Source organism: Chiloscyllium punctatum, chromosome 4 (assembly GCF_047496795.1).
Source record: "Chiloscyllium punctatum isolate Juve2018m chromosome 4, sChiPun1.3, whole genome shotgun sequence".
NCBI classification, from domain to species: domain Eukaryota; kingdom Metazoa; phylum Chordata; class Chondrichthyes; order Orectolobiformes; family Hemiscylliidae; genus Chiloscyllium; species Chiloscyllium punctatum.
The window spans coordinates 31,947,934-31,975,245 of record NC_092742.1 but is presented as its reverse complement, the minus strand read 5'-3'; the positions used below and the strand labels follow the sequence as shown (position 1 = coordinate 31,975,245).

General features: G+C 43.0%; 1 protein-coding gene across 2 annotated transcripts in view; it reads right to left on the bottom strand.

Moving 5' to 3' along the window:
- itpk1a (inositol-tetrakisphosphate 1-kinase a) overlaps nucleotides 1-27,312 on the bottom strand; it is a 237,623-nt gene that overhangs the window by 10,179 nt on the left and 200,132 nt on the right. For both annotated transcript variants that reach the window (XM_072568316.1, XM_072568315.1), the window contains exons 8-10: nucleotides 10,849-11,014; nucleotides 10,016-10,083; nucleotides 6,050-6,212 (exon numbers count right to left, since the gene is read on the bottom strand). In XM_072568316.1, coding sequence (XP_072424417.1) covers nucleotides 6,050-6,212; nucleotides 10,016-10,083; nucleotides 10,849-11,014 — 397 coding nt within the window. The remainder of the gene's footprint in view (nucleotides 1-6,049; nucleotides 6,213-10,015; nucleotides 10,084-10,848; nucleotides 11,015-27,312) is intronic.

Here is a 27,312-nt window from a genome sequence, read left to right as displayed (position 1 = left end):
GTTTGTGACAGCTAGACTGACGACTGTAAAAGGGCACATGAAGTATCAGGTAGACACTGGTGCTTTTGCACCACAGCATGAGCATTGCTGACCCTGAGAAAAGTTATTCAAAATGTTGAAAACCAAATGTGAAAAAAACAATGTACAGTTGAGGCCAAATGACGGAATGACACTCACCTCAACACGTGAAACAAAGCCGGAAGCTCAATGAACAAGAAGAGGAGTGAAGATCTGGAGTTCCAGATTATACACGAAGGAAAATCCACTCATCTCAACTGAAGCAAGTCTAAATCTTGATCTGATAACTCTTAGACGTTGCAGAAAGGATATGCAACATTCCCCAGGCCATGAAGTCAGTGACCTCTGAACAGATCCTAAAAGATTACCAAGGCTGACAGGTCTTGGATGTCTTGCTAGTGAATATCATCTTGAAATGAGGAGACTCATTCAACATCTTCAGGGGAGAATTCCAGCTAGAACAGCTGGAAAGGAAGGGAGGAATTGAGAAAGGGACAGCCCCTGCCGACTGGGTGAGCAGATGGGAGCAGTGAAAACACCTGGAAAACAGACCATGCATAGATCCAAAGGATTTTGATAAAGTTTGGTAAAACTCTTACTGCTCCATTCCAACTAATGAACAAATGTTGCCATAACTCGCCACTGCGAAGTTACTTACTCCTTTCAGTGTGAAGAATGGGAACTGGCGAGGGAAGCTGGGTGAATGCAGTTTTTGAACAATATTTAGGTTGCAGTTCAGGCTGCTCAGCATTTCCACCACTGCTGAACAGTATCGATGAAGACAGCATGTGATAGCTAGTGATCCTCCAGAAGTGGGAGCTACTGTGGATGATCTACTATTCTATGGACGTGAAGACACATTGGAAGCTACCTTAGACTATGGTAAGAGTCCAGTGTGACTCAGAGAAAGCTCACCAGATGAATCTGAAGCTGAACAACAAAAACACAGGTGTGTCAGTACATGAGCATCTTGTTCAAATCAAACAAATGACACAAGATGAAGGCCTAGTGGTACTATCACAAGACTATTAGTCCAAAGATCTAGTTAATGTTCTGGGGACCTGGGTTCCAATGCCACCATGATAGAGTCTAAATTTAACAAACCTTGAAATCATTGCCAATTGTCAGGAAAAAAATCACACATCATTCACTAATGCATGGGAAATTGTGTCTCACTAATTTGATTGAGTCTTTTTGAAGTAACCCAACTAAAATTGATGTGATCTGTATGGACTTCAGGAAGGCATTTGACAAGGCTCTTCATGGGAGACTGGTTAGCGAGGTTAGATCTCACAGAATACAGGAAAAACTAGCCATTTGGATACAGAACTGGCTTGAAGGAAGAAGACAGAGGGTGGGGGGAGGGTTGCTTTTCTGACTATAGGTGTGTGACTAGTGGTGTACTGCCAGGATCAATGCTGGGGCCATTGCATTTTGTCACTTGCATAAATGATTTGGATGTGAACATAGGAGTTATGGCTAGTAAGTTTGCAGATGACACCAAAATTGCAGGTGCAGTGGACAGTGAAAGAAGTTACTTCAAGGTACAATGGAACATTGATCAGATGGACCAATGGGCCAAGGAGTGGTAGATGGATTTTAATTTAGATAAATGTGAGGTGTTGCATTTTAGAAAGGCAAATCAGAGCAGGACTTATACAGTTAATGGGAAATGCTGCTGAGCAAAGTGACCTTGGAGTGCACGTTCATTATTCCTTGAAGGTGGCATTTGGTATGCTTGCATTTATTGGTCAGTGCATTGAGAATAGGAGTTGGGAGGTCATGTTGTGGCTGTACGGGACATTGGTTAGGCCGCTTTTGGAATACTGTGTGCAATTCTGATATCCCTGCTATAGGAAGAATGTTCTGAAACTTGAAAGGATTCAGAAAAGATTTACAAGGATGCTGCAAGGATTGGAGCACCTGAGCTTATAGGGAGAGGCTGAATAGGCTGCAGTTATTTTCCAAGGAGGATCCGAGGCATAGGCATGACCTCAGAGGTTTATAAAATCACGTGGGACATGGATATAGTGAATAGGCAAAGTCTTTTCCCCGAGGGTGGGGGGAGGAAAGAGCCCAAAACTAGTGGGCATAGATCATCTGGTCACCACCAAATACTGCTGACGACTTGTAGTTAGACCAGATGACTTCAAAGACTACTAGTTGTGATTGTAGAAAGTCTAAAAGCACAGTTCAGCCATTTTGGCATTCAAGACACTGATGTAAAATGATATTACTTGGGAGTGAAGTATTCAGCCACCTCATGAAAGATTCAGCACCACACATCATCTCCACACTATTGCCAGTCAAACGGAAATGCTGAGGAAGCTGCAAAAATTGCCAAGGGTATCATAAAACATTGAGCAGATCAGCACAGGCCTGCACAACCCTTGAATGGAGAAAGTGAACCTACAGATGGAAGATATAGAATGCAGGGAAATAGATGGTGACACCTTGCAAAATGTCCATATTACAGAGGAGGAAGTGCTGGATATCTTGAAATGCATAAAGATGGATAAACCCCCAGGACCTGATCAGGTGTACCCAAGAACTCTGTGGGAAGCTAGAGAAGTGATTGCTGGGCCTCTTGCTGAGATATTTGTATCATTGGTAGTCACAGGTGAGATGCCGGAAGACTGGAGTTTGGCTAATGTGGTGCCACAGTTTAAGAAGGGTGATAAGGAAGGGTTTGGAGGGATATGGGCCAGGTGCTGGCAGGTGGGACTAGATTGGGTTGGGATAGCTGGTCGGCATGGGTCTGGTTGGACTGAAGGGTCTATTTCCGTGCTATACATCTCTATGACTCTATGGTATTGAAAGTAGTCCAGACATCATGCCACACTCAAATTACTTTTCCAATAGCAGAAAACAATCGCAGCCAAAAGTAATAACAGGAGTCAGTTACAAAATCAAAGTGAAATGACAAAGCCAAATTTCACTTCAATAAAACCCCCAATTTGTTGTCAGAGCTGAACACTGGGGAGCCAGTCAGAATGCAAACATTCAACGTTCTCAACAAGAATCAGACCAAGATTAGAGTGGTGCTGGAAAAGCACAGATCAGGCAGCATCTGAGGAGCAGGAAATCGATATTTTGGGCAAAAGCTCTTCATCAGGATTCCCTCTATTCCTTATGAAGGGATTTTGCCTGCAATGTCTATGTTCCTGCTTCTCGGATGCTGCCTGACCTGCTGTGCTTTTCCAGCACCACTCTAATCTTGACTCTGATCTCCAGCATCTACAGTCCTCACTTTCACCAAGAATCAGGCCAATTGACAGAATATTAATGTCTCGATATATTGTCGCAACTACAGACAGCTACATACAACACCATGGATTTTCTCATCCTGAAATTAATTAGCGATAAGGTAAGAAGGGTTTGAGTACCTCACCAAGGCCAATTCGGCCCAATTATTTTTTCTCTTGCTGCCTCCAGGGAGTAGAAAATTGCATCCTAGTTATCCGAAGCATGTACAGAGACTAATGGAAGTGAAATGGATTAGCATTTCTAGCCTAATTATGTTAATTAATGCTAGTTTTCATTATTGACCATGTATATTGGGTACCTTGGCGAATGTGTGCACCTACTGTTTTTTCAAAAAGGAGATGACTGTGGAAATGTCCTGGCTGGCTTGTCTTTGTCATGTGACCTCTCCTACCACCAAGCGCCTGTGTGCGCTGTCTGTGACAGTCATCAAAAGATACATCACTTGAAATGCTGACTGTAAAGGACCAACGTACTCCCTGAATCCCAAATCTCCAAGGGAATTACAGAGGATCCCTGATTATCCGGCATTCAATTATCCAAATATCGGATTATCTGGCAAGGTCCCAATGCTCGGCTAAACTATGTTATCCAGCATTCGATTATCCAGAATTTGATTAACTAAACGAAATAATCCACACCTGTGCCCTTTGGATAATCGAGGTTCCTCTGTCCACTTAACTTAACGGCTCAGTCCTAACTCATTTATAAAAAGGAGATTTCTGTATTCTCTTGCTACTGTGTCTCCATTGTGTCAATAAAGGACAGTCAAACTAATTGGAATTATATTCATTGGAATAAATTCATTCAAACGCTCTACTCAGCCAGTGCTTTGAAGTCTCATGAAAAATTCACTTGAATTTGAAATTGACTGGCATAACAAAGACCAGTGTAGCTTGTACCAGTGTAGCATTGCAAGCAAACATTTGTTCAACATTATTCTAAAGATAGACTGAGAGAAGAAGATTTCAAACAAGAGAGAGACCTCTGGATGAGTGACCAAAAGCTTGGTCGATGGGAGGGTCTTAATGAAGGAGAAAGAGGCAAGGGTCAGCATGGTAGGCAAGAGAGAGAATTTAAGTCAGCTGAAGGAATGACTGCCATTATTGTGGTGGTGGTGGTAGAGGAAGAGGAGGGATGTGAAGACAATGGAGTCAGAGCAACTTATGGAAAAATACAGGGCTGGAGAAGATTGTTGAGATAAAACTTGGGCAAAATCTGATGAGAATTTAAAAATGAAAACAAGAATATCAAACACATCAGTCATTACCCAGGTTCAGAAGTCTAATTAAATGATTTCAGGGTAAATGCTCCTGTAGTCAAATGAGAAGCAGACTTACAAGATGAATTGGATTCAACTGAATTATGACAAAATTCTAAAATCAAGGGGAGAACGTGGACACTGGGATCACCGAGTTCTTCTTTGTGCTTGCTGTATGTTTTAAACCCCCTGCTAATTGTGGGCAGCACGGTGGCACAGTGGGCGGCACGGTGGCACAGTGGTTAGCACTGCTGCCTCACAGTGCCAGAGACCCGGGTTCAATTCCCGCCTCAGGCGACGCTCTGTGTGGAGTTTGCACATTCTCCCCGTGTCTGCGTGGGTTTCCTCCGGGTGCTCCGGTTTCCTCCCACACTCCAAAGATGTGCAGGTCAGGTGAATTGGCCACGCTAAATTGCCCGTAGTGTTAGGTAAGGGGTAGATGTATGGGTGGGTTGCACTTCGGCGGGGTGGTGTGGACTTGTTGGGCCACAGGGCCTGTTTCCACACTGTAAGTAATCTAATCTAATCTAATCTAATCTAATAAAAAAGACATTTGCAACTGGCATGGTTTCAATTACATGAAGAATTGGAAGTGAATTTGAAGCCACAAAACATTGTTGCCAGCCTCTTGCCCACGTCCTCCTTTGGTTTGAGCTTGAATTCAAAGATTTTTTTTCAAATTGGCAATGATGTGTCTCTTTTAAATGGAGAAAAAGGGGACTTATTTTAAAAGAGCAACCATCAAATACAATATATTCACAGCATAAGCACATACAAGTTCCTTTACTTTTATTATGAGCAGAGATCTAATCCTCATAAGCAGAGCATAGGCAGGGTGACCTTTTTTAAACAATAAGCATCTTTTTCCAATCCTGGTTTATGAAGACTCTCCATTTTAATTAAAAAGAGGCCAATGTCACCAACAAATCTGAAATCCTCAAAGGCTCCCTTCATGCAAACTGTTTAATTACCCCAATGGTCAGCCACGAAGGTCTATGGCAGTGTTTATACTCACCACAAGCCTCCTCCAAACCTCAAATTTACCTAGTCACATCAAGGTAGCCTTCATTTAAAAAAATTCCACACAAAATAGTCGCACTTGGAAAACTTCCCCTTCACAGGAAAGGTGATGGCCTCGTGGTATTATCACTGGACTGTTAACACAACAAATGGTGGAATATGAATTCAATAAACATCTGGAATTAAGAATCTAACAATAACCACGAATCCATTGTCGACTGTCGGAAAAACCCATCTGGCTCACTAATGTCCTTTAGGGAAGGAAACTATCATCCTTACCCTGTCAGTCCTACATGTAACTTCAGACCCAGCGCAGTGTGGTTGACCCATAACTACCCTCTGAGCAATTAGGGACCAGCAATAACTGTTGGCCTAGTGGATCCAGTGAATGAATAGAGGAAAACAAAATCACTGGCCTCACAAATACACTGTACGTAGCATCAAATAGAAAGGTGTCCCTTTGACAGAGAGAACGGAGCTGTTTACCTGGGAATGCATTAATATCGATAACAGCATGTTGGCCAGTTTGGTTATTGATTATTACATCAATGCCAAACAAGGATATGCCAAGTGCTTCACGCAGCGTCCTGGATATTTTTCGGATGACCTCATCGCTTGGTGGCCTGAAGACGCCTTCCACTACATCGAGCTGGAAAGAACACAAACTGAATGTCACCAGAGCAGAATTAAAGGGCTCGCAGATAGCTCACAGAGAACAAGATCCTGACACAGTTCCACTTTACAAAGCAAAGTCGTATATATCACACCTTTTCATAACAGAAAATGCCTTAAACAACAATCACTTAAGTAAACAACTATTTTTATCATGCTAATTGTAAGACAGCAAGCAGTTGAATTAGCAAAGCTGAAGACAGCAGCTCTATTAAAACAAAACCATACAAAAAAACCTGTACAGATTTTGGTAGTGTCATGAATTTGTAAAACTCAGTGTCAAAGGTCACCTTTGGTCAAGTGATTTGTAATTGACAGCTTAGAAGAAAGGTGTTGCTATGTCAAAATCCTGGATTCCCTTCCAGCAGCACTCTGCGATTAACTTCATAACACAGACAGTAGCAGTTCATGGTGGCTTACCATCACTTTTGCAAAAGAAATTAGGAATGGCCAATAATTGCTAACCGTGCCAGCAGTCCTCACATTCCATAATGAACATTCAAATAAAAAAGTTACTGAATAGATTCTAAGGGATTAGACAAAGCTTCAAGTTTTGAAAGTAGTTGGCATTAATTTCTTGTTTAGTTTCACCCTTCTTTGCAATCAATGGATCAAATAACCCAAATTTGACTTCCTTGCTTTATCATAGAATCCAGGCCATTCGGTCCATCAAGTCCACACAACCCTCTGAGAAGTATCGCAACCCGACCCTATCCCTGTAACCCTGCACTTCACCCAGCCTGCACATCCCTGGAGACTGTGGGCATTTTAGCATGGCCAATCCACCTAACCTGCACATCTTTGGACTGCAGGAGGAAACCGGAGCACCGAGAGAAAACCCACTTAGACACAAGGAGAATGTGCAAAGTCTGCACAGACAGTCGCCCTAGGCTGGAATCAAACTCAGGTCCCTGGCGCTGTGAGACAGCAGTGCTAACCACTGAGCAACCCTGCTGCCCTTCCTTCTCCATTGGGGACAGTAAAATTTAAAGCTGAGCAGTACATCTAAGTTGTTTAAAAAGGTCAAAGTGCTGTCGGCTTCAGTCATTCAACAGACTTAGTGCCATTGAACACAGCAGTCTTGTGTTAAATAAAATAACTTATCGGGTGAATGATTACCTTCCAGTGTGACCCATCAATGGTGGCTCTGAACCAGTCAATCTAAACACAGCAGCAAAATCCACACTGGACCTGAATTAAACCACCCCAATTCAGCTGATGAGCTAAAAGCTAATTTTAATTTTCTGCAGGTGAAGCCATTCACATCTTTCAAAAGAGAGCTCAAGGACAAGGACTTAGCAACCAACCCTGAATTATATTTTTGAAATCAGTTTCAATCCCAAAATGTTCTTTAATGCAAAACCTGATGAAGAATACAGAAGCCTAATTTGCCGTCAGTTTTCAAATGGCTTTTACTCAGATCATTGTGGATACGACAGCGGATAAAAGCCCTCCCATGGCTGTTCAAATTTCCCAGAGTCGGTAGGCAGCAAAACCAGCAACAAAAATAAACCTTAGGTAAAGGATTTCAGCAATCCAGAGCCAGTAATGGAAAAAATGGCTTCCTTACACACTGGAAGGAATTCAAGCAAAATCCTTTCCTAATTCTGTCATCCCAGGAAGGACATTGTTAACTGGCACGTGACCAGTGCATATACACATTCAGTCACTAACCCAGTAGTTTGGCAAAGGGATCAAGAATGTTTAAGTCTCTGGACGATACTTGCAGGCCCACATATTTACTACCTGGCTTGCAATTCAAAGGTCAAACAAACATCCTATGGAAAACCACAGAGCTCTCTTGAAATGTTGATCCCTGAGACTTGACCTTTCAGCTCCATTGTAAATGTTCTTTGATTGCTGCAATGCCAAATACCAAATCACCGAATTGACACACCGTGGGAGGAGACTATTTGGCCCATCCTATCTGCAGCAGCACTCTGAATGAACAATTCACTTAGTGCCATTCTCCTGCTTTCTTCCTGGAACACTGCACATTCTTCTTTTTCAGATAACAGTCTAATTCCCCGTAGAATGCTTCAATCGAACCTGCCTCCACTACCTTCTCAGATACTGTATTCAGACCTTAACCATTCACTGTGAAAATTATTTCTCATGTTGCTTTTACTTCTTTTACTAATCACTTTAAATTCTGTGCTGTTGCTCGTAATCCCTTCAACAGTGGGAACAACAACTTCCTCCCCATTCTGTCCGGTCTCCTCACGACTTTGAATACTTCTGGAAGACCTACTCTCAGCCTTCTCCTCTCCAAGATAAACAGTCTTAACTTCTACAATCCATCTATAAACCTTATGTTCCCCACGCCTGGAATCTCTCAATCTCATTTAATGAGAATCTGTTCAGACCTTCCTAAAGTACAGCATCCGGAACTGGATGCAATATTCCAGTTGAGGACAACCCACTATCTTATCCAAGTTCATGCCTCCTTGCTCTTATAATCCATTCCCTTATTAGTAAGGCCTAGGATAATGCTTTATTAACTGATTTCTATCTTTCCTCCCATCATTAGAGACTCATACACATCTATATCCATGTCCCTCTGCTCCTGCAGCCTCTTCAAAGTAGCACCTTTTTCTTATGCTGCTATCCATCCATGTTCTTCCAACAAAAAAAACTTTTATTTCGCTGCACTGAACTTCACCTGTCACCTGTCCACCAGCTTGTCTGTGATCTTCTGAAGTACTACACTGTCTTCCTTCCATTTTTCACAACTTGAGGTTTCTAGTTACTCAGCCAAGTCTGGATCTACGTTGATATTGCCCCTGGTTTACAAAAGCTGTATGTTGCCCATGGGTCTATTGCATGCATTGTATCAAGGACCTGTTGAGTGAATTGTTCTTTATATTCACACAGTTTGTACATTGAGAGGAGTTTCGTGATCGTGCAAAGATGTTGTGATTTCTGCACAGTTCAATTCACAGACAGCATGTAGTTGAAGGTTGTGATCATTTTGATGTCATCAGGTAGGAAGGAAGCAATGGCAGGCAAAAAAATTATTTCATCCTGATTCCAGCCCTGCTTCCCTCCTTTCAAAACACAACTGCATCAACTCTCTGCCAATCTGAAAAGTTAACCCCAAAAAATAACATTATCATTTCATCTTAAGATAGTAAGTCTTCCAAAATCAAAAGGTGCAGAGATTACGGACTAGAATCCCAAACTAAACTAGTCCCATTTGCCTGTGTTTGGCCCATATCCCTCAAAACCTTTCCTATTCATGTACTAATCCAAATACCTTTTAAATGCTGTATCTGTACCCACATCCACCACTTCCTCTGGAAGTTCATTCTTCATACAAATCATTCTCTGTGTAAAAATGTCCTTTTTAAATCTTTCTCCTCTCACCTTAAAAAATGTGCCCCCTGTTTTAAGTATCCCCAACCTACACAAAAAACACCTGTCATTCACCTTATCTATACCCCTCATGATTTTAAAAACCTCTAAGATTGCCCCTCAACTTCCTACACTTCAGTGAAAACAATTGCCAGTCTATCCAGTCTCGCACTATAACTCAAGCTTTGCATTCCCAGCAACATCCTGGTAGATCTTTTCTGAACTCTTGCCTGCTTGATAATGCCCTTCATACAATAGGGACCAGAACTGGACACAATACTCCAGAAGAGGCCTCACCAATGTCCTCAATATTGGATCCTATACTCAAAGGTCTGAACAGTGATGGCAAGCATGCTAAACACCTTAACCACCCTTTCTACGTTGATGCAAACTTCAAAGAACTACGTACCAAAGGTTAGTACTTACTGCAGTTAAATCAGATGAGGATTCTGGTTTTGAGACATTGTGACTGTTGAAAAATATTGTTTTTCTGTCTGTAAGCAATAGAAATTTTATAGCAATTACTATTTACGCAAAACTTTTCAAAGGGGTCAGTACATCACAAATATTTTTTAACATAGCAGAGAGAGTATATAATATATTCTAATCCCTTCACATATTTTCTTTTTTGAACGGAGCTGATCTACTGAACTCTAACCCCAGTGACGTGCTCAGCATTTAAGGTATTTCTCAGTGTGGGCTTGAGTATGGAGTCAGGACAAAAGTATTCTCAATGCTGCCCTGCAACGTGGAGGGAGTGAGATTGGGACAGGAATGTGGCATTCCTGATCCTTACCCTGAAATTTTCTAATGCAAGGGTGAATTTAGATTTTTTCCTGTATCTTTGTAAGGTGCCCCTTCAGTAGTATAAAAGTGGAAAGAAGTATTTCATATTTGATATCATGGGAAGGATGCTACCAAATTCATTCTAAAACAAGGTTGAAGGTTTGATGGTCACATTAGTTCAAAAAAATTACTAATGAGCAACTTGAGGTGCACTAGATGAAAAGGGAATTATTTGTCATCAAGTCTGTCTAGCCACTAAACAAAACCAAAGGATTGTGGATGCTGGAAACCTTAAAACAAAATCAGAAATAGCTGGAGAAACACAGCAGGTCTGGCAGTATCTGTGGACAGAGAGCAGCGTCAACGTTTTGGATCAGGGATGTCACTGGACCCAAAACATTGCCTCTGCTTTCTCCCCACAGCCGCTGCCAGACCTGCTGAGTTTCTCTAGTTAGTTCAGTCTAGCCACTAACCTGAAACACCTCTCGAGAAATTCTTCAGTGACGGCCGTTCAACCACGCTGTAGAACTCTCCAACAACAAAGACTTTGTATAGCACTGCGTTGTGGTTTATAAAACTCTGGATGACACACTGGGGCTTTATGTCTTTCAAACCAGCTTCACTGAAAATTATTGCCATCTGTGGAAACAAACAGTCTACGTCATTGAGGGTTATCGACTTCTATAAAGTTATTTCTTTCTTCAGAACTCAAACTTGTATTTGTACCTTTCTACAAATCTTTCTTACAATCTTCAGACTTTGAGTAATTACCATCTTCAGAGCATCAGTCCTAGATGCAGCTCATTTATTCGACATTTGCTGCATCTTACACTTTTGGTTTTAAACTATTGTCTGGGTTTACTTTCTTTAAAAAGTCATGGTCCATAACTGGGAAAGAACAAACTTGCCTTTCATGTCCTCAGTACAGGTCCAGAGCTCATGAAGTAACATTGAGGGGTAGTCACTTTCGAAATATCGGGAAACATCAGACTACCACATAGTAAGCTCCCACAGAGAACAGAAGGGCTAAGATTCAGACCACATTTGGAAATATTTATCAACATGCCATCCCCCCCCCCCGCCATAATCAGAAATAGTGCCTCACTTCACCAAAAAAGGACCAACACTGTTAATTATTTAATTATGAAGTTTTTGTTCCTGAAGGAACTCTTCTTGTCTACCCAGCCTGAGGCTTTGCTGTTGCAGTGTATTATTGACTGGAAATCTAGTGCCATCTGGGGGCAGCACCATGAGTTACAAGCAGAACGTATGTCTGCCTTTTGTAAAGTTGTCAAAGTCACAGGGTGTAAGGGAATTTACAGGGATTTCTGCTATATTAAGTGCCAAGTCAAATGTATATGCAGGCCCTGACTGTATTATATACAAGAAGAAATATCATATTTCTACAAAGCTATTTGTTCGCATTGATTAATATCCTTGTGCAGGTTATATCCAATCCAAAACAGGCAACTGTCCAAAACTTTAGACAGGCTCCAGTTGGGAGTAGTGCGAGACTAGGAATTCTGTTGAGAGAACTGGAGACAGAAGAAGGACAGCAATCCAGAAAACTACGACAATGCCGTTCTACAGATGTAGGCTGGAACAGCATCTGGGCTCCCTATCTCAAGCATGACAGGGTTTCACAGATCACACAAACAAGGACATCTGAAGAATTCAGTCAAGACTGCTGCTTAAACAGAGAAAATACAATAATTTCCATGTGAAATATGACCAAGTTCTATTCTATTCTCTGCACCTCCCAGTTATAAGGTAATCAATGTCTTTGTTGTGATCAGGGTATCTTGTAACAATCTCAGCAAAACACAGATTTGCCTAAAATTCATCAAATTTTGCCGTAATCATAAACACCAAGCACAGGGATGTAAGATGCTCATTAAGACATGTGTGGGCTTATCAGAGTTTTACTTATGGTCATCCCTTTCATCAATTACTAAATGAAAAGTAACAAGGACTTGATTAATTGATTGAAGCATATTTGAAACCCTTTCTCCAATGTTCTTTCTTGCCTGCAGACATCCGACACAGCACAACCAAGACAATTCATTTCCTTCTACAGTTAATCTGAGGAAGAGAATAATTGAATGATATTCTGAGAGTTCCCTGCCTGTGGGCATTCTTCACTGCCTGAAGCAACCTCATCGTTAGAAGCCAGCTTACATAGGGCCTGGCAGGTTGGACCGGCTTTACCAGGATAAAAATAAACTTGACAGAATTGTGGCTTTGCTGAAACCGATTGTAACCACAGAGTAACCTTTCCTACATGATGATGTGGCTCTCCTGCTGACACACCTTTTTGCAGCTATTTCTCATTTATCACTCCCAATGGCTCCCTCGAAAATAGCGTGCTAAATGAAAACAAAAATCAATTACCCAGAAGCAAGCATCTAATTGGGAGAGGGGAGGGGTGGTCGTGGACCAGATTAATAGCCCCAATCAAGGAGACCTGGTTGACAAATATAAACAAAAGTGTCAGAGGTTCTGTTCACTCAGAGCTGGCTGAGTAAGCTGCATCAGTGCCAAGGACTCTCTGTGTCTAAATAAACGGTAGTTTTCTGACAGGATACCAGCCTCTGTGGAGTAATTCCAAATGCGACTAATATAAAAACTGAATTATAAAAGAAGAAATAATGGGAGTTCATCAGAAAGGTATACCGATAATCATAGAGACTTGAACAAAACAGACGTGCAAAAGTAGCCAAAGTAATTCATTGCATAGTTTTAGGATAGTTTCTCAGAAAAGCATGTTCTGGAGTTGACCAGAGATTAGGTTATATTAGACCTGGTATTGTGCAATGGGTTGGGATTAATAACCTCAGAGTGATGATGTCCTAAGTAATAGTCTGTAATATGAGTGAATCTTACAATTAGTTTGAGAATGAAACAGTGGGTCCATGACTATTATTTCAAATTTAAATTGAGGCAGTTCTGAAGACATGAAAACAAAGCTGGTTGTAGTGAATTGGAAAATTGTATGTAGTGATAGGTCAACAGAGATACTGACAGGCAAGGAGATTTTTCAGACTACACAAAATAGAATTTTTCTTTCTCATTGGAATGTTTCTAAGGGGACAACCCAATATCTTAAGAAGTTAAAGAAAATGCAAAGATAGGTGTCAGGTCAAAAAATTGGACAGAACATTTAAAAAAGCAGCAAAGAATAACCGATAAACTAATAAGAAGGGAAAAATTATACTGAGAGAGAAAGCTAGCTAAAAATATAAAAGCAAATAGTGGGGCTTTCTACAGATTGCTAAAAATGAAGAGATTTAATAAAGCAAGTGTTGGCCCTTAGAAAGCAAGTCTGGGAAATTAATAATTGAAAATAAGGAGATGGTAGATGAATCGAACTTGCATTGGTTTTCTGTACAGATGATATGAGTAACTTCCTAAAAAAAAATCAGGAAATAGAAGGAAGGGGGGAGCTCAAGAAAATCACAATCACCAGGGGCATGATATTGAGCAAAATATTTAATATGTGGGCTGACAAATCTACAGGTCCTGACAGATACATTCTGGGTCTGAAGAGAGGTGGCTAGTGAGATAATTGATGCATCGGTTCTAAATTTTCAAAATTAGATTAATTAAGAAAAGGTTCCATTAGATTGGAGATTAGAAAATGGAACAATGTATTCAGAAGGGGAAGGAGAGAGGAAGCAGGAAACTGTAGGATAGGTAGCTTAACAACGGTCACAGGAAAGATGTTCTTAAAGAAGCTAAAACTGGGCAGTTGTATATGTTCAAGGCAATCAAGCAGAGTCAATGTGCTTTTGTGAAAGAGAAATCATGTTTAACTAACGTAATGAAGTTCTCTGTAGAATTAACATGAGTCATCAATAAAGGGGAAATCAGTAGATGTACTGCATTTAGATTTTCAGAAGGTATTTGATAAGGTTCTACAATGAAGTTCATTGCAAGAAATAAGAGCTCATGATGTAGGACATAACATACTGGCGTGAATCAAAGATGGACTATCCAACAATAAACAGTACGCTTAAAAGGGTTATTTTCCAGCTGGCAAGATGAAATGACTCGTATGCTACAGGAATCAGTGTTGGGACCTCAACCTTTTACAATGTACATAAAAGACTAAGACAAAAGAGAGGAAAGGTCGGGTTATTAAATTGCTGTTGACAGAAATTTGGATGGAAAAATGAATCATGAAGAGGACATGTGGAGACCACAAAGGGATATTGAATAGGTTCAATCAATGAACAAAGATCAAGCAAATGGAGTATGATGTGAGAAAATTGCACATTTTGAAGAATAAAAAAAAGGTAAGAGACTGCAGAGGGATCTGGGGTGCCCCAGTATATGAATGGTTAAAGGAGAGTATGAAGGTACAGTAATTAAGAAAGTTAATTGAATGTCATTGTTTATTGCAAGGAGAAATGAATACAAAAGTAGGGAGGATAATCTTCAGTTAGACAGAGACCACATTTGGAAAAATATACACATCCTTATTTAAGGATAGAAATGTATTGGAAGCAGTTCAGAGAAGATTTCCTGGATTAATACCTGGAATGGGTGGGTTGTTCACTGAAGAAAGGTTGGACAGGTTAGCAACATCCCCACTGGAGTTTAGAAGAGCAAGACATAAGTTGATTGAAATACATAAGATCCAGAAAAGTCTTGAATGGGTGCCCTTAGAAAGGATGATTCATCTTGTTAGAGAATCAAAAACTAGAGATAACTGGGGTTACTCATTTAATACAGGCATGAGGAGAAAGATTTTCTTACAGAGTTCATGAGTGTTTGGAATGCTCTTCCATAAAAGATGGTGGAAGCAGAGTCTTTGAATAATTTTAGGGTTGAGTTAGATAGTTTCTTGATAAGCAGTCGGTTGAACCTCACTGGCAGGGATCCTTCTGGAAACAATGATTCAGAATAGAATTAGTAGTGACAATGAAAAGACAGGTGGATTAGGGCTTGCCAGCATGGATTTATAAAGGGGAAACTTGCTGATGAAAAACAGAAAAGGATTGATTTGGGTAATGCTGCTCTGTGTACACATGCACTTTTCATAAGGCCACACAACAAACTACAGAGAAATGTTACAGCTCATGTAATAATAAAAAAAAGAACAGTAACAATGTCAACTCAAAGTTAGCCAAGTAATTTGAAACAGAATAGTGATTAATGGATTTCTTTTTAGACTGAAGGAAGACTTATCGGACTTCCCCAGAGTTGGTATTGGGATCCTTGGTTTTTTCCGATTTGTATTAACAATCTAGATCTTAGTGTTCAGGGGACAGTTTGTGGAAGATGTAATGTTTAGAAGAATTGTAAACTGCGAGAAAGACAGTGTAGATCTCCCAAAAAGCCATTGACAAGTTGGTAAAGTTAGTGGTTATTTGGCAAATGCAGTTCAATGCATAATAATGAGGTGATGCATTTTGGTAGAATTAAAGACAATATAAAATACAAGGTACAATACTTAAGGGTGTGCAGAGGGATTTGGTTGTATTTGTGCACAGATCACTAAATGTTAGAGGATAGAGGGAGAGAGCAGTTAATAAGGTGCACGGTATCCTGTGTTTATTAATAGGGGCACAGAGCAAGGAAGTATTGCTTAATTTATACAAGACACTTATTAGACCTCAGCTAGTCTACTGTGCATAGTTCTGGGTGCCACACCATAGGAAGTATGTGAATGCAATGGAGATAGTGCAGGAGAGATGTTAGACAACAGGATCTTGATCAGATGGGCCAATGGGCTGAGAAGTGGCAAATGGAGTGTAATTCAGATAAATGCAAGGTGCTGCATTTTGGGAAAGCAAATCTTAGCAGGACTTACACACTTAATGGTAAGGTCCTAAGAAGTGTTGCTGAACAAAGAGACCTTGGAGTGCAGATTCATAGCTTCTTGAAAGTTGAGTCGCAGGTCGATAGGATAGTGAGGAAGACGTTTGGTATGCTTTCTTTTATTGGTCAGAGTATTGAGTACAGGAGTTGGGAGGTCATATTGCAGCTTTACAGGACATTGGTTAGGCTACTGTTGGAATATTGCGTGCAATTCTGGTCTCCTTCCTATCAAAAAGATGTTGTGAAACTTGAAAGGGTTCAGAAAAGATTTACAAGGATGCTGCCAGGGTTGGAGGATTTGAGCTACAGGGAGAGGCTGAACACGCTGGGGCTGTTTTCCCTGGAGGGTCGGAGGCCGAGTGGTGACCTTATAGAGGTTTACAAAATTATGAGGGGCCCGAATAGGATAAATAGAAAAAGTCTTTTCCCTGGGGTCGGGCAGTCCAGAACTAGAGGGAATAGGTTTAGGGTGAGAGGGGAAAGATATAAAAGAGACCTAAGGGGCAACCTTTTCACGCAGAGGGTGGTATGTGTATGGAATGAGCTGCCAGATGAAGTGGTGGAGTCTGGCACAATTGCAACATTTAAGAGGCATTTGGATGGGTATATGAATAGGAAGGGTTTGGAGGGATATAGGTCGGGTGCTGGCAGGTGGGACTAGATTGGGTTGGGATATCTGGTCGGTATGGACGGGTTGGACCGAAGGGTCTGTTTGCATGCTGTACATCTCTATGACTCTATCAGAAACTTTGAGTGTGAGGTTGGAGAAGTTGAGACTGTTTTGCTTTGAGAGACAAAGGCTAAGAGGAGACCTAATAGAAGTTTTCAAATTCACAAGAGATATGGATAGAGCAGATAGAAAGAAACAGTTCCCATTTGTAAAAGAATCAAGAACAAGACAGCACTGATTTACAGTAATTTGTAAATGTTGGAAACGTAATGTGAGAAAAGAATTTTCACACAATGAGTGGTGCAGGTCTGAAATGTCCTGCCAGGAGGGAAGTTCAATTGAGGCATTCCAAGGGGAATAAGATGATTATTTTGATAGAAAATGTGCAATGGTATGGGGAAAGGGAATAGAACAGCTCTGAAGAAGGGTCACAGGACTCAAAATGTTAACGCTGTCTTCCCTCCACTGACATGACCAGACCTGAGTTTTTGAATGTAATGTTTGGGGTTTCCATATTGTTTCAAACTTTGCTACTAATTGGGCTACATGCACTAGCATTCGGTAGAATATCTGAAGCTTTAGGAAAAAAGGAAAAGAAAGAATTCAGTTGACAAAAAACACGCTATGAGTTATTCACAAGATGATTGAATATTCCTTTATAGCACAATGGTATTTCCAAATTTGTGATCGCCATCACCTAGCAGGTCAAGGATAAACAGGTGCAGAGAAGATTAGATTAGATTAGATTACTTACAGTGTGGGAACAGGCCCTTCGGCCCAACAAGTCCACACCGCCCCGCCGAAGCGCAACCCACCCATACCCCTACATCTACCCCTACCTAACACTACAGGTTATTTAGCATGGCCAATTCACCTGACCTGCACATCTTTGTGACTGTGGGAGGAAACTGGAGCACCTGGAGGAAACCCACGCAGACACGGGGAGAACGTGCAAACTCCACACAGTCAGTCGCCTGAGGCGGGAATTGAACCCTGGTCTCTGGCGCTGTGAGGCAGCAGTGCTAACCACTGTGCCACCGTGCCGCCCAGAAATAGCATCACATCCAAGTTCCCTTCAAGTCACACACTGTGCTGACATACATATTTATCATTGTTATCTCTCTGGCACTGGGTCGAACATCGGAACTCTTTCCCAAACAGTGCTGTGGATATAGCTACACCACATTAGCTGCTGTCTTGAGAGGTAATCCAGGATGAGCAAGGAATACTGGTCTTGCTGGTGATGTTCACAGCCATAGAATAATACTTTTTTTTAATTACAGGACAATCTTACTGAATAGCAGCATTTTTCCACCCAAAAAGCTTCATGTGATATACTATCCTTGCAGAGGGAATATAGGTAACTTGCTGTGGGGCTTCCCTTGATCCCTTGTCTGTAACAAACACATGTAGGGTTAAAATAGTTGCCCTTAGTCGTTCTCAAATCACTGTGACTGACATCATCATCATGGATGTTGATTTTAGGGAGAGAGTGCATTAATGACCATCATAGCAAATCCCTGCAACCAGAATAAAACTGTGCATAAAGATGGAAACATTAAAATTAACTAGGAAACTAAAAGAACAAAACTGAAGTAATTTTGTGGATCTAAAGCTAGATAAAAGCAGGGTGCACAGTGTACACAAATCTGCCTTAATGTGGTGCACAATGCAATAGCTACCAGTAAAAAAAAACTTTAAAAGGTCAAATCTCAACTTCAACAAAAAAAAGGAGCCACACTGCATTTTTATAATCAAAAGCAAACATTGCAAGAACAATTACACAGGAGACTTGCTTAGTTAAAGCGTCCAGTTTTTCTTCATGGTGTACAGTATTCCCTCCCATTTCTTCAGCACCTTTCTCATTCTCTCCCTCTCTTCCTTCCACTGACCCCCAATCCCACTCAGTCCCTCTCCTTCTCCACACCTATTACTTCAGTCATTATTTGCGTGTTCCAGTCTTCCATTCTGTAGCTTATTTATTTCAACGTTTGATGCAGCTCAGGAAAAGGGGCAACACAGTATGATGTTACTGATAGGGTTAATTAGAAATGACCCTCTCCTTCCTCTCATCATTCCTCCTGCCACTCCATCTAAACTTTGAACAACCCTGACGTTCAAATCCTCTCGTCAGTATCCCCTCCATTTCACTCATGAGCTGCTGAAGGGTGAAACTCTGATTCTACTTCTGAATGTAGGGCCCACACATTTTCCAAGACAATGCCCAAACAGTGCATCACTCATTTTTACTATTTGCTTTTTATAACAGCGTGTTCCCTCCCACAAGTTGAGGAATGCAGAAAGCATGAATGGCTATATTCAGCAGGACTGCTGGAAACTCAACAGCAACAATTCATCCCTTACAGTTTGTGCTGGTCAAGGCAAGCAGCAATAATTCTGTCAAAGGATATGAAATGTGTGGGCTAGTGAATTTCCCAGAGGGGTCAAGGTGGATTTTCCAGTTCGAGGACACAGTACAGTGAGGCTGAAGTTGGACTCTTAGAAATATTATTAATAGAAACAAATCATTGTCAACAGTGAAATAATCTTTAAAAAAATGTCAAGGCGTATGGATGAGGCATCTGAAAAACTGAGATTGCGATGATAATGCTCAGGGCCACCCCTTCCCTGTCTCAACTACGTCTCCATGCAATGTGTTGGATTCTGCCTTGACTATTTTTCAACCTGTTTTTGATAACCTTTTGACCTCTGGAAGATTGCCGTTGCTTTTATGCCATCCCCAAAGAATATCTGGGCAATGTAAGCCAAAGGCAAGTTCAGGCCCGGTCCTGGGAATCAACTTCAAGTTGCCTAATAAAGGTAAGGCAGTGACCTCTACAAAATTTTCGCAAGTTCTCCTCTTAGTCATCACTGTACATTACAACAAAGACTACATTTCAAAAACGTATTTCATTGACTGGCTGCCACTAGGGAGGGCCCAAGATCATGAAAGGTGTTATAAAGGTTCCCCTTGAAGGTCCCTGAATGTGCGATCACCTCCCAAATCTGTGACCATCTTTCATGCAGCTCCCACATTTCAATCCCTCTAATTCGATAATTACCTCAGCACCGTACTAAAATGCATCTTTTCTAAAGTCACAAATCACATCTTATCTTACTATGACAATGAAAAGCTGTCCCTTCTCAGCTTTCAGACCAGTTGACAGCTTTTGACATGGTTGACCACACCATCCCCTTCCAACCTGCCTCCATTTGTCGTCCAGCTGTGTGGGACTGTTCTTCCATGCTTCAATCCTTCTCCATTTAAATACACCTGAGAATCACTTGCATTGGTTTCTCCTCCTGCATCTTTTCTATATAATCTGGTGTACCCAAGGACATCTCTTATTTCCATTAAGACAGATTCTGTTTCTCAATGACATCATTTGAAAGTGATAATGATAACCTCGCCGTCATCTCTCTCCCCCCCAGTGTTGAGTGCTGAATGGTTAGGAATATCCTTGAATGAAATATTGGGAAGTTAGCAATTAGTAGTTTTGAACGTTGCTCTAAATTCTATTCCTTGCCACCAACTTCATTCTTCTCCCTGGGAATAGTTTGAAATTAAGCTGATCTAATTGTGAAACCAAAAGAACGGTAGTTGCTGGAAATCTGAAACAAAAATAGTTCTGAAGAAGGGTCACTGGGCCAGAAATGTTGACACTTTCTCTCTCCACAGATACTGCCAGACCATTTGAGTTTCTCCAGCAATTTCCATTTCTGGTGTAATACTGGCTTTATTAGCATCTGAGCCATGGACTTGATGGGCTGAAGGGCCTTTTCCCATACTACGAAATTCTAAATCACTCCACCGTCGATGGTTGGGTCTTCCAATACGTAGGCCCTAATCGGAGATTTCCTCCCTTCAGCTCTGCCCTTCATCTTCTTCCATTTCAGACACTCCTTACCTCTTTGATAAACTTTTGATCACCTGACTTATTTGGCTCAATATCATATTGTATTTTGTAATAGCCCTGTGGGACATTTTAAGGCACAGCATTTACATATGGTTTTACTCTTCATGCAAGTGTCCTCTATTGTTATACACCGCAGCAATACACAGTGAAAGAAGGTGCTCCGATAGTAGCCTGGTTCCAGCTTATTGAAGGTGGGTGGTTCACAAACCAATCAGGGCCGACACTAACTCAGTACACTCTGCATCCCTCCTGGTTAAAACTGAGTGTTGTCTCAGCATAGTGTGTTATTGGGTTTTCAGCCTTGAGGCAGCACATGTTTGTACATTCTCTGATAACCTTATAAACAAGACCATATTTGGAGGTTCTGCAGCCAAATCAAACATCCAAGCTCCAATCAGACTAAGCTTCCTCCACAAAAGTGGCTCCTCCAAGTCTGTTTCAATATCTTTTAGCTAGCTGTTCGGAAGATTTAGAAGTTTCCAGAACAGTTGGAGCACTAAGCCCGCCTGAACAGCAAAGCAATCAAGTGAAGCTGCAGAACAAATCCTCTCTGACTTTTCATCTGGCTTGAGGGGCTGTCACAGGAACTATTTATAGATCTGAGGTGGAGCTCGTCCAACTAACTGGAGATAATCGGTGTGTTTGTTGGCCAGCTTTAAAGCACAATATCCTAGATCTCACTACCATAACAACAGAATTAGCAGCATTTTTAGAAGAAATATTTCCACAAAAGAATCCCAAGTTTCAAAGCACACTCCCCCCACCACTGTAAGAGACAAGCCAATGAAAACAGAGGCTAGGGCTTTCAGAGCTGGGCTCCAAGGAAATGAGGTTCTTAAAGGGGAAACTGATTTACAGCTACCCCACCATTCTATGAGAGAATGTCAGAGTGCAACAAGACGCAGTGGAATACAAAATGATTTGGCCAAGTGACATGCTGCTTAGGGGAGCAATTTCGGTCAGATGATTTTAATAAGCATCTTAAAGCCCACTGTCACACACTCTAAGCTGCAGGGAAAACCTGCATGGGTGCTAATTGGTTTGTTTAGATTTTTACACCTCATTGTCACTTATCGCTGATTTAGAAGCTATAAGCTTTTCATGACTAATTTGGAGGATCAGAGGAATCATATGTAGACTCTGTTAAGAATTAGTGCCTCTGATTTTTGTAAAGTATTGCAGTATTCAGATAGATAGTGATCGGTCTTAAAAGCGCAAGAGTAGGAATTTGAGTATTCTACAGAAAATGCCTGCTCTTATGATAGACTGATACTTAGGAAGTACTCACTGTAATGTAGGTGTGACCTCAACCTTTCTGTAAACTGTACAATTTGGATGCAATGCTGACTGTGACAGACAGTTAGAATAGACTATATCAGATCCACCTATTTCTTAAACAAATCTTCTGTTTGCAATTATATTGATTCTAATTAACAGACAAATTCTGAGGGCAGATCCAAGAACAGCTGACTTACACTTTTCCTCAAAGTTTTCATAACCACAACCCGAGGATTTATCCGCTGTTTTTCTCAGTTTTCAAAGTCTTCCCTAAATCACAACTTTAGGCTTTCAACTCCATACCAGAAATTAACTGCATAACCTTGACCAATACTTTTGGGTAGTAGTGCATCTTCTAACCTGCCATCTTCAAGGTAAGTTGTTGAATGAATACTTGGGTTATAAATCTCTATGTCTGCTTGAAATTAAACTTCAGTTGCACATTTCCTTGATGAACTAACAATATTAAAGTTAAACCAGATTAACTATACATTTATCTCTTTTGCTTCTGAAGAATGATAACAATTACTGCACTTGAAAATTAATTTAATACTCTGTGGTCCTTTGAGATGCATAGGACACTTTGAATACTAGATTCTGGATTAGTGGTGCTGGAAGAGCACAACAGTTCAGGCAGCATCCAAGGAGCTTCGAAATCGACGTTTCGGGCAAAAGCCCTTCATCAGGAATAAAGGCAGTGAGCCTGAAGCGTGGAGAGATAAGCTAGAGGAGGGTGGGGGTGGCGAGAAAGTAGCATAGACTACAATAGATTAGATTACTTACAGTGTGGAAACAGGCCCTTCGGCCCAACAAGTCACATCGCCCCGCCGAAGCGTAACCCACCCATACCCCTACATCTATATTTACCCCTTACCGAACACTATGGGCAATTTAGCATGGCCTGCACATCTTTGGACTGTGGGAGGAAACCGGAGTACCCGGAGGAAACCCACGCAGACATGGGGAGAACGTGCAAACTCCACACAGTCAGTCGCCTGAGGCGGGAATTGAACCCGGGTCTCCAGCGCTGTGAGGCAGCAGTGCTAACCACTGTGCCACCATGCCGCCCACAATAGATGAGTGGGGGAGAGGATGAAGGTGATAGGTCAGGGAGGAGAGGGTGGAGTGGATAGGTGGAAAAGGAGATAGGCAGGTAGGACAAGTCCGGACAAGTCATGGGGCCAGTGCTGAGCTGGAAGTTTGGAACTAGGGTGAGGTGGGGGAAGGGGAAATGAGGAAACTGTTGAAGTCCACATTGATGCCCTGGGGTTGAAGTGTTCCGAGGCGGAAGATGAGGCATTCTTACTCAAGGCGTCTGGTGGTAAGGGAGCGGCGGTGAAGGAGGTCCAGGACCTCCATGTCCTCGGCAGAGTCGGAGGGGGAGTTGAAATGTTGGGCCACGGGGCGGTGTGGTTGATTGGTGCGGGTGTCCCGGAGATGTTCCCTTAAGTGCTCTGCTAGGAGGTGCCCAGTCTCTCCAATGTAGAGGAGACCGCATCGGGAGCAACGGATACAATAAATGATATTAGTGGATGTGCAAGTAAAATTTTCATGGATGTGGAAGGCTCCTTTAGGGCCATGGATGGAGGTGAGGGAGGAGGTGTGGGCGCAGGTTTTACAGTTCCTGCGGTGGCAGGGGAAAGTGCCAGGATGGGAGGGTGGGTTGTAGGGGGCCGTGGACCTGACCAGGTAGTCATGGAGGGAATGGTCTTTGCAGAAGGCGGAAAGGGGTGGGGAGGGAAATATATCCCTGGTGGTGGGGTCCGTTTGGAGGTGGCAGAAATGTCAGCGGATGATTTGGTTTATGCGAAGGTTGGTAGGGTGGAAGGTGAGCACCAGGGGTGTTCTGTCCTTGTTACGGTTGGAGGGGTGGAGTCTGAGGGCGGAGGTGCGGGATGTAGACGAGATGCGTTGGAGGGCATCTTTAACCATGTGGGAAGGGAAATTGCGGTCTCTAAAGAAGGAGGCCATCTGGCGTGTTCTGTGGTGGAATTGGTCCTCCTGGGAGCAGATCCGGCGGAGGCGGAGGAATTGGGAATACGGGATGGCATTTTTACAAGAGGTAGGGTGGGAAGAGGTGTAATCCAGATAGCTGTGGGAGTTGGTGGGTTTGTAATAAATGTCAGTGTCAAGTCGGTCGTCATTAATGGAGATGGAAAGGTCCAGGAAGGGGAGGGAGGTGTCAGAGATGGTCCAGGTAAATTTAAGGTCAGGGTGGAATGTGTTGGTGAAGTTGATGAATTGCTCAACCTCCTCGCGGGAGCACGAGGTGGCGCCAATGCAGTCATCAATGTAGCGAAGGAAAAGGTGGGGAGTGGTACCGGTGTAATTACGGAAGATCAACTGTTCTACATAGCCAACAAAGAGACAGGCATAGCTGGGGCCCATACGTGTGCCCATGGCTACCCCTTTGGTCTGGAGAAAGTGGGAGGATTCAAAGGAGAAATTGTTAAGGGTGAGGACCAGTTCGGCCAAACGAATGAGCGTGTCGGTGGAAGGGTACTATTGGGGACGTCTGGAGAGGAAAAAACGAAGGGCTTGGAGGGCCTGGTCATGGTGGATGGAGGTGTGGAGGGATTGGATATCCATGGTGAAGATGAGGCATTGAGAGCCAGGGAAACTAAAGTCTTGGAGGAGGTGGAGGGCGTGGGTGGTGTCTCGCACGTATGTGGGGAGTTCCTGGACCAGGGGGGATAGGACAGTGTTGAGGTAGGTAGAGATGAGTTCAGTGGGGCAGGAGCATGCTGAGACAATGGGTTGGCCAGGGTGGTCAGGCTTGTGGATCTTGGGAAGGAGGTAGAACCGGGCAGTGAGGTGTTCCCGGACTATGAGGTTGGAAGCTGTGGGTGAGAGATCTCCTGAGGTGATGAGGTTCTGTATGGTCTGGGAGATGATGGTTTTGTGATGGGGGGTGGGGTCATGGTCGAGGGGGAAGTAGGAAGAGGTGTCCTTGAGTTGACGTTTGGCTTCAGCGGTGTAGAGGTCAGTGCGCCAAAATACCACTACGCTCCCTTTATCTGCTGGCTTGATGGTGAGGTTGGGATTGGAGCAGAGGGATTGGAGGGCTGCCCATTGTGAGGGTGAGAGGTTGGAGTGGGGGAGGGGGGTAGACAGGTTGGGGTGGTTAATGTCCCCGCGGCAGTTGGAAATGAAGAGGTCGAGGGCAGGTAATAGGCCAGCACAGGGTGTCCAGGTGGATGCAGTGTGTTGGAGGTGGGTGAAGGGGTCCTCGGAAGGTGGGCAGGAATCCTGACTGTGAAAGTAAGCTCGGAGGCGGAGGCGATGGAAGAATTGTTCGAAGTCACGGCGTGTATTAAATTCATTGTTGCGTGGACGGAGGGGGATGAAGGTGAGTCCTTTGCTGAGGACTGATCGTTCATCCTCAGTGAAGAGGAGGTCTGGGGGGGATGGTGAAAACTCGGCAGGGCCGGGAGCTGGGATCTGGTGTGGGTGTAGAGCTGGGAGTGGGGGCGGAACCTGTAACTGGAGTGGGTGTGATAGTGGGGGGAATGGGGGTGGAGTCATGAGCAGGGGTAGTGTTCCCCTCGGGGTTCTAGGGGGTGGGGATAGTGACAGTGGGATCTGTGGGGGGCGTGTCAGCAGAATGCAGGTGAGTGGTGTTGGTGGGGGTGGAAGTGGTGGTGACCACGGCAGTAGGGGTGGCAGAAGTCACTGAGCATGTGGCATCAACGATAATGTGAAGGGCGGAAGTGATGTCACGTGTGATGCATGAGGAATTGAGAGGGGTGGAAGTGGTTGTGGGAGTGGCCATGATGGGGGCGGAAGTGACACCATCAATCAGCATGGGGGTGGCAGCTGCATCAGCCGCATGGCTAATGGCGTCTGAATAAATTCCGAGGCCAGGGGAATCTTCTGGAATGTTTGAGGAGTGCTGGTTATGGAGATGGGTTGATAAAGGTTTGTTGTACGCCTCATCTTCACCATGGATATCGAATCCCTCTATACCTCCATCCGCCATGACCAGGGCCTCCAAGCCTCCATCCAAGGCCCTAAAGGAGCCTTCCACATCCATGAAAATTTTACTTGCACATCCACTAATATAATTGATTGTATCAGTTGCTCCTGATGCGGTCTCCTCTACATTGGAGGGACTGGGCACCTCCTAGCAGCGCACATTAGGGAACATCTCCGGGACACCCGCACCAATCAACCACACCGCCCCGTGGCCCAACATTTCAACTCCCCCTCCGACTCTGCCGAGGACATGGAGGTCCTGGGCCTCCTTCACCGCCGCTCCCTCACCACCAGACGCCTGGAGGAAGAACGCCTCATCTTCCGCCTCAGAACACTTCAACCCCAGGGCATCAATGTGGACTTCAACAGTTTCCTCATTTCCCCTTCCCCCACCTCACCCTAGTTCCAAACTTCCAGCTCAGAACTGGCCCCATGACTTGTCCGGACTTGTCCTACCTGCCTATCTCCTTTTCCACCTATCCACTCCACCATCTCCTCCCTGACCTATCACCTTCATCCTTTCCCCCACTCACTTATTGTACTCTATGCTACTTTCTCCCCACCCCCACCCTCCTCTAGCTTATCTCTCCACGCTTCAGGCTCACTGCCTTTATTCCTGATGAAGGGCTTTTGCCCGAAACGTCGATTTCGAAGCTCCTTGGATGCTGCCTGAACTGCTGTGCTCTTCCAGCACCACTAATCCAGAATCTGGTTTCCAGCATCTGCAGTCATTGTTTTTAACTCCATGAATGCTAGTCTTTTTGAAAAAAAATCTTTACCTCTGCAATCACTATAAATGAATGTTTGCAAACTTTGAAACAAATTTCCTCAGATACTAACATTTGACGATACTAACAAAGAAGCTCTGGACAGATCCAGTGTGTCTGCCTTACTCTTCACTGGCACAACTGCACAGAGAAAGAACAACTAACTGTAACCAACTAATCCTGGACCTGTTATTATACAAGTGTTCTAATGTCTATAAACTCTGAGAACATTCGTGCACATGAAGAAGCTTGTACTTTTGTAGATTAAAAATAAAATACTGCAGATGTTGGAAATCTGAAATAAAAATCATTAAGTGTTGGAGAAACTCAGCAGGTCTGGCAACATTGGCGGAGAGCCAAAGAACTGTACAGCCTAGAAACAGATCTTTTGGTCTAACTTGTTCATGCTGACCAGATTTCCTAATCTCATCCAGATGCCTTTTAAGTATTGTAATTGCACCAGCCTCCACCATTTCCTCAAGCAGTTCATTCCATACATGCACCAAC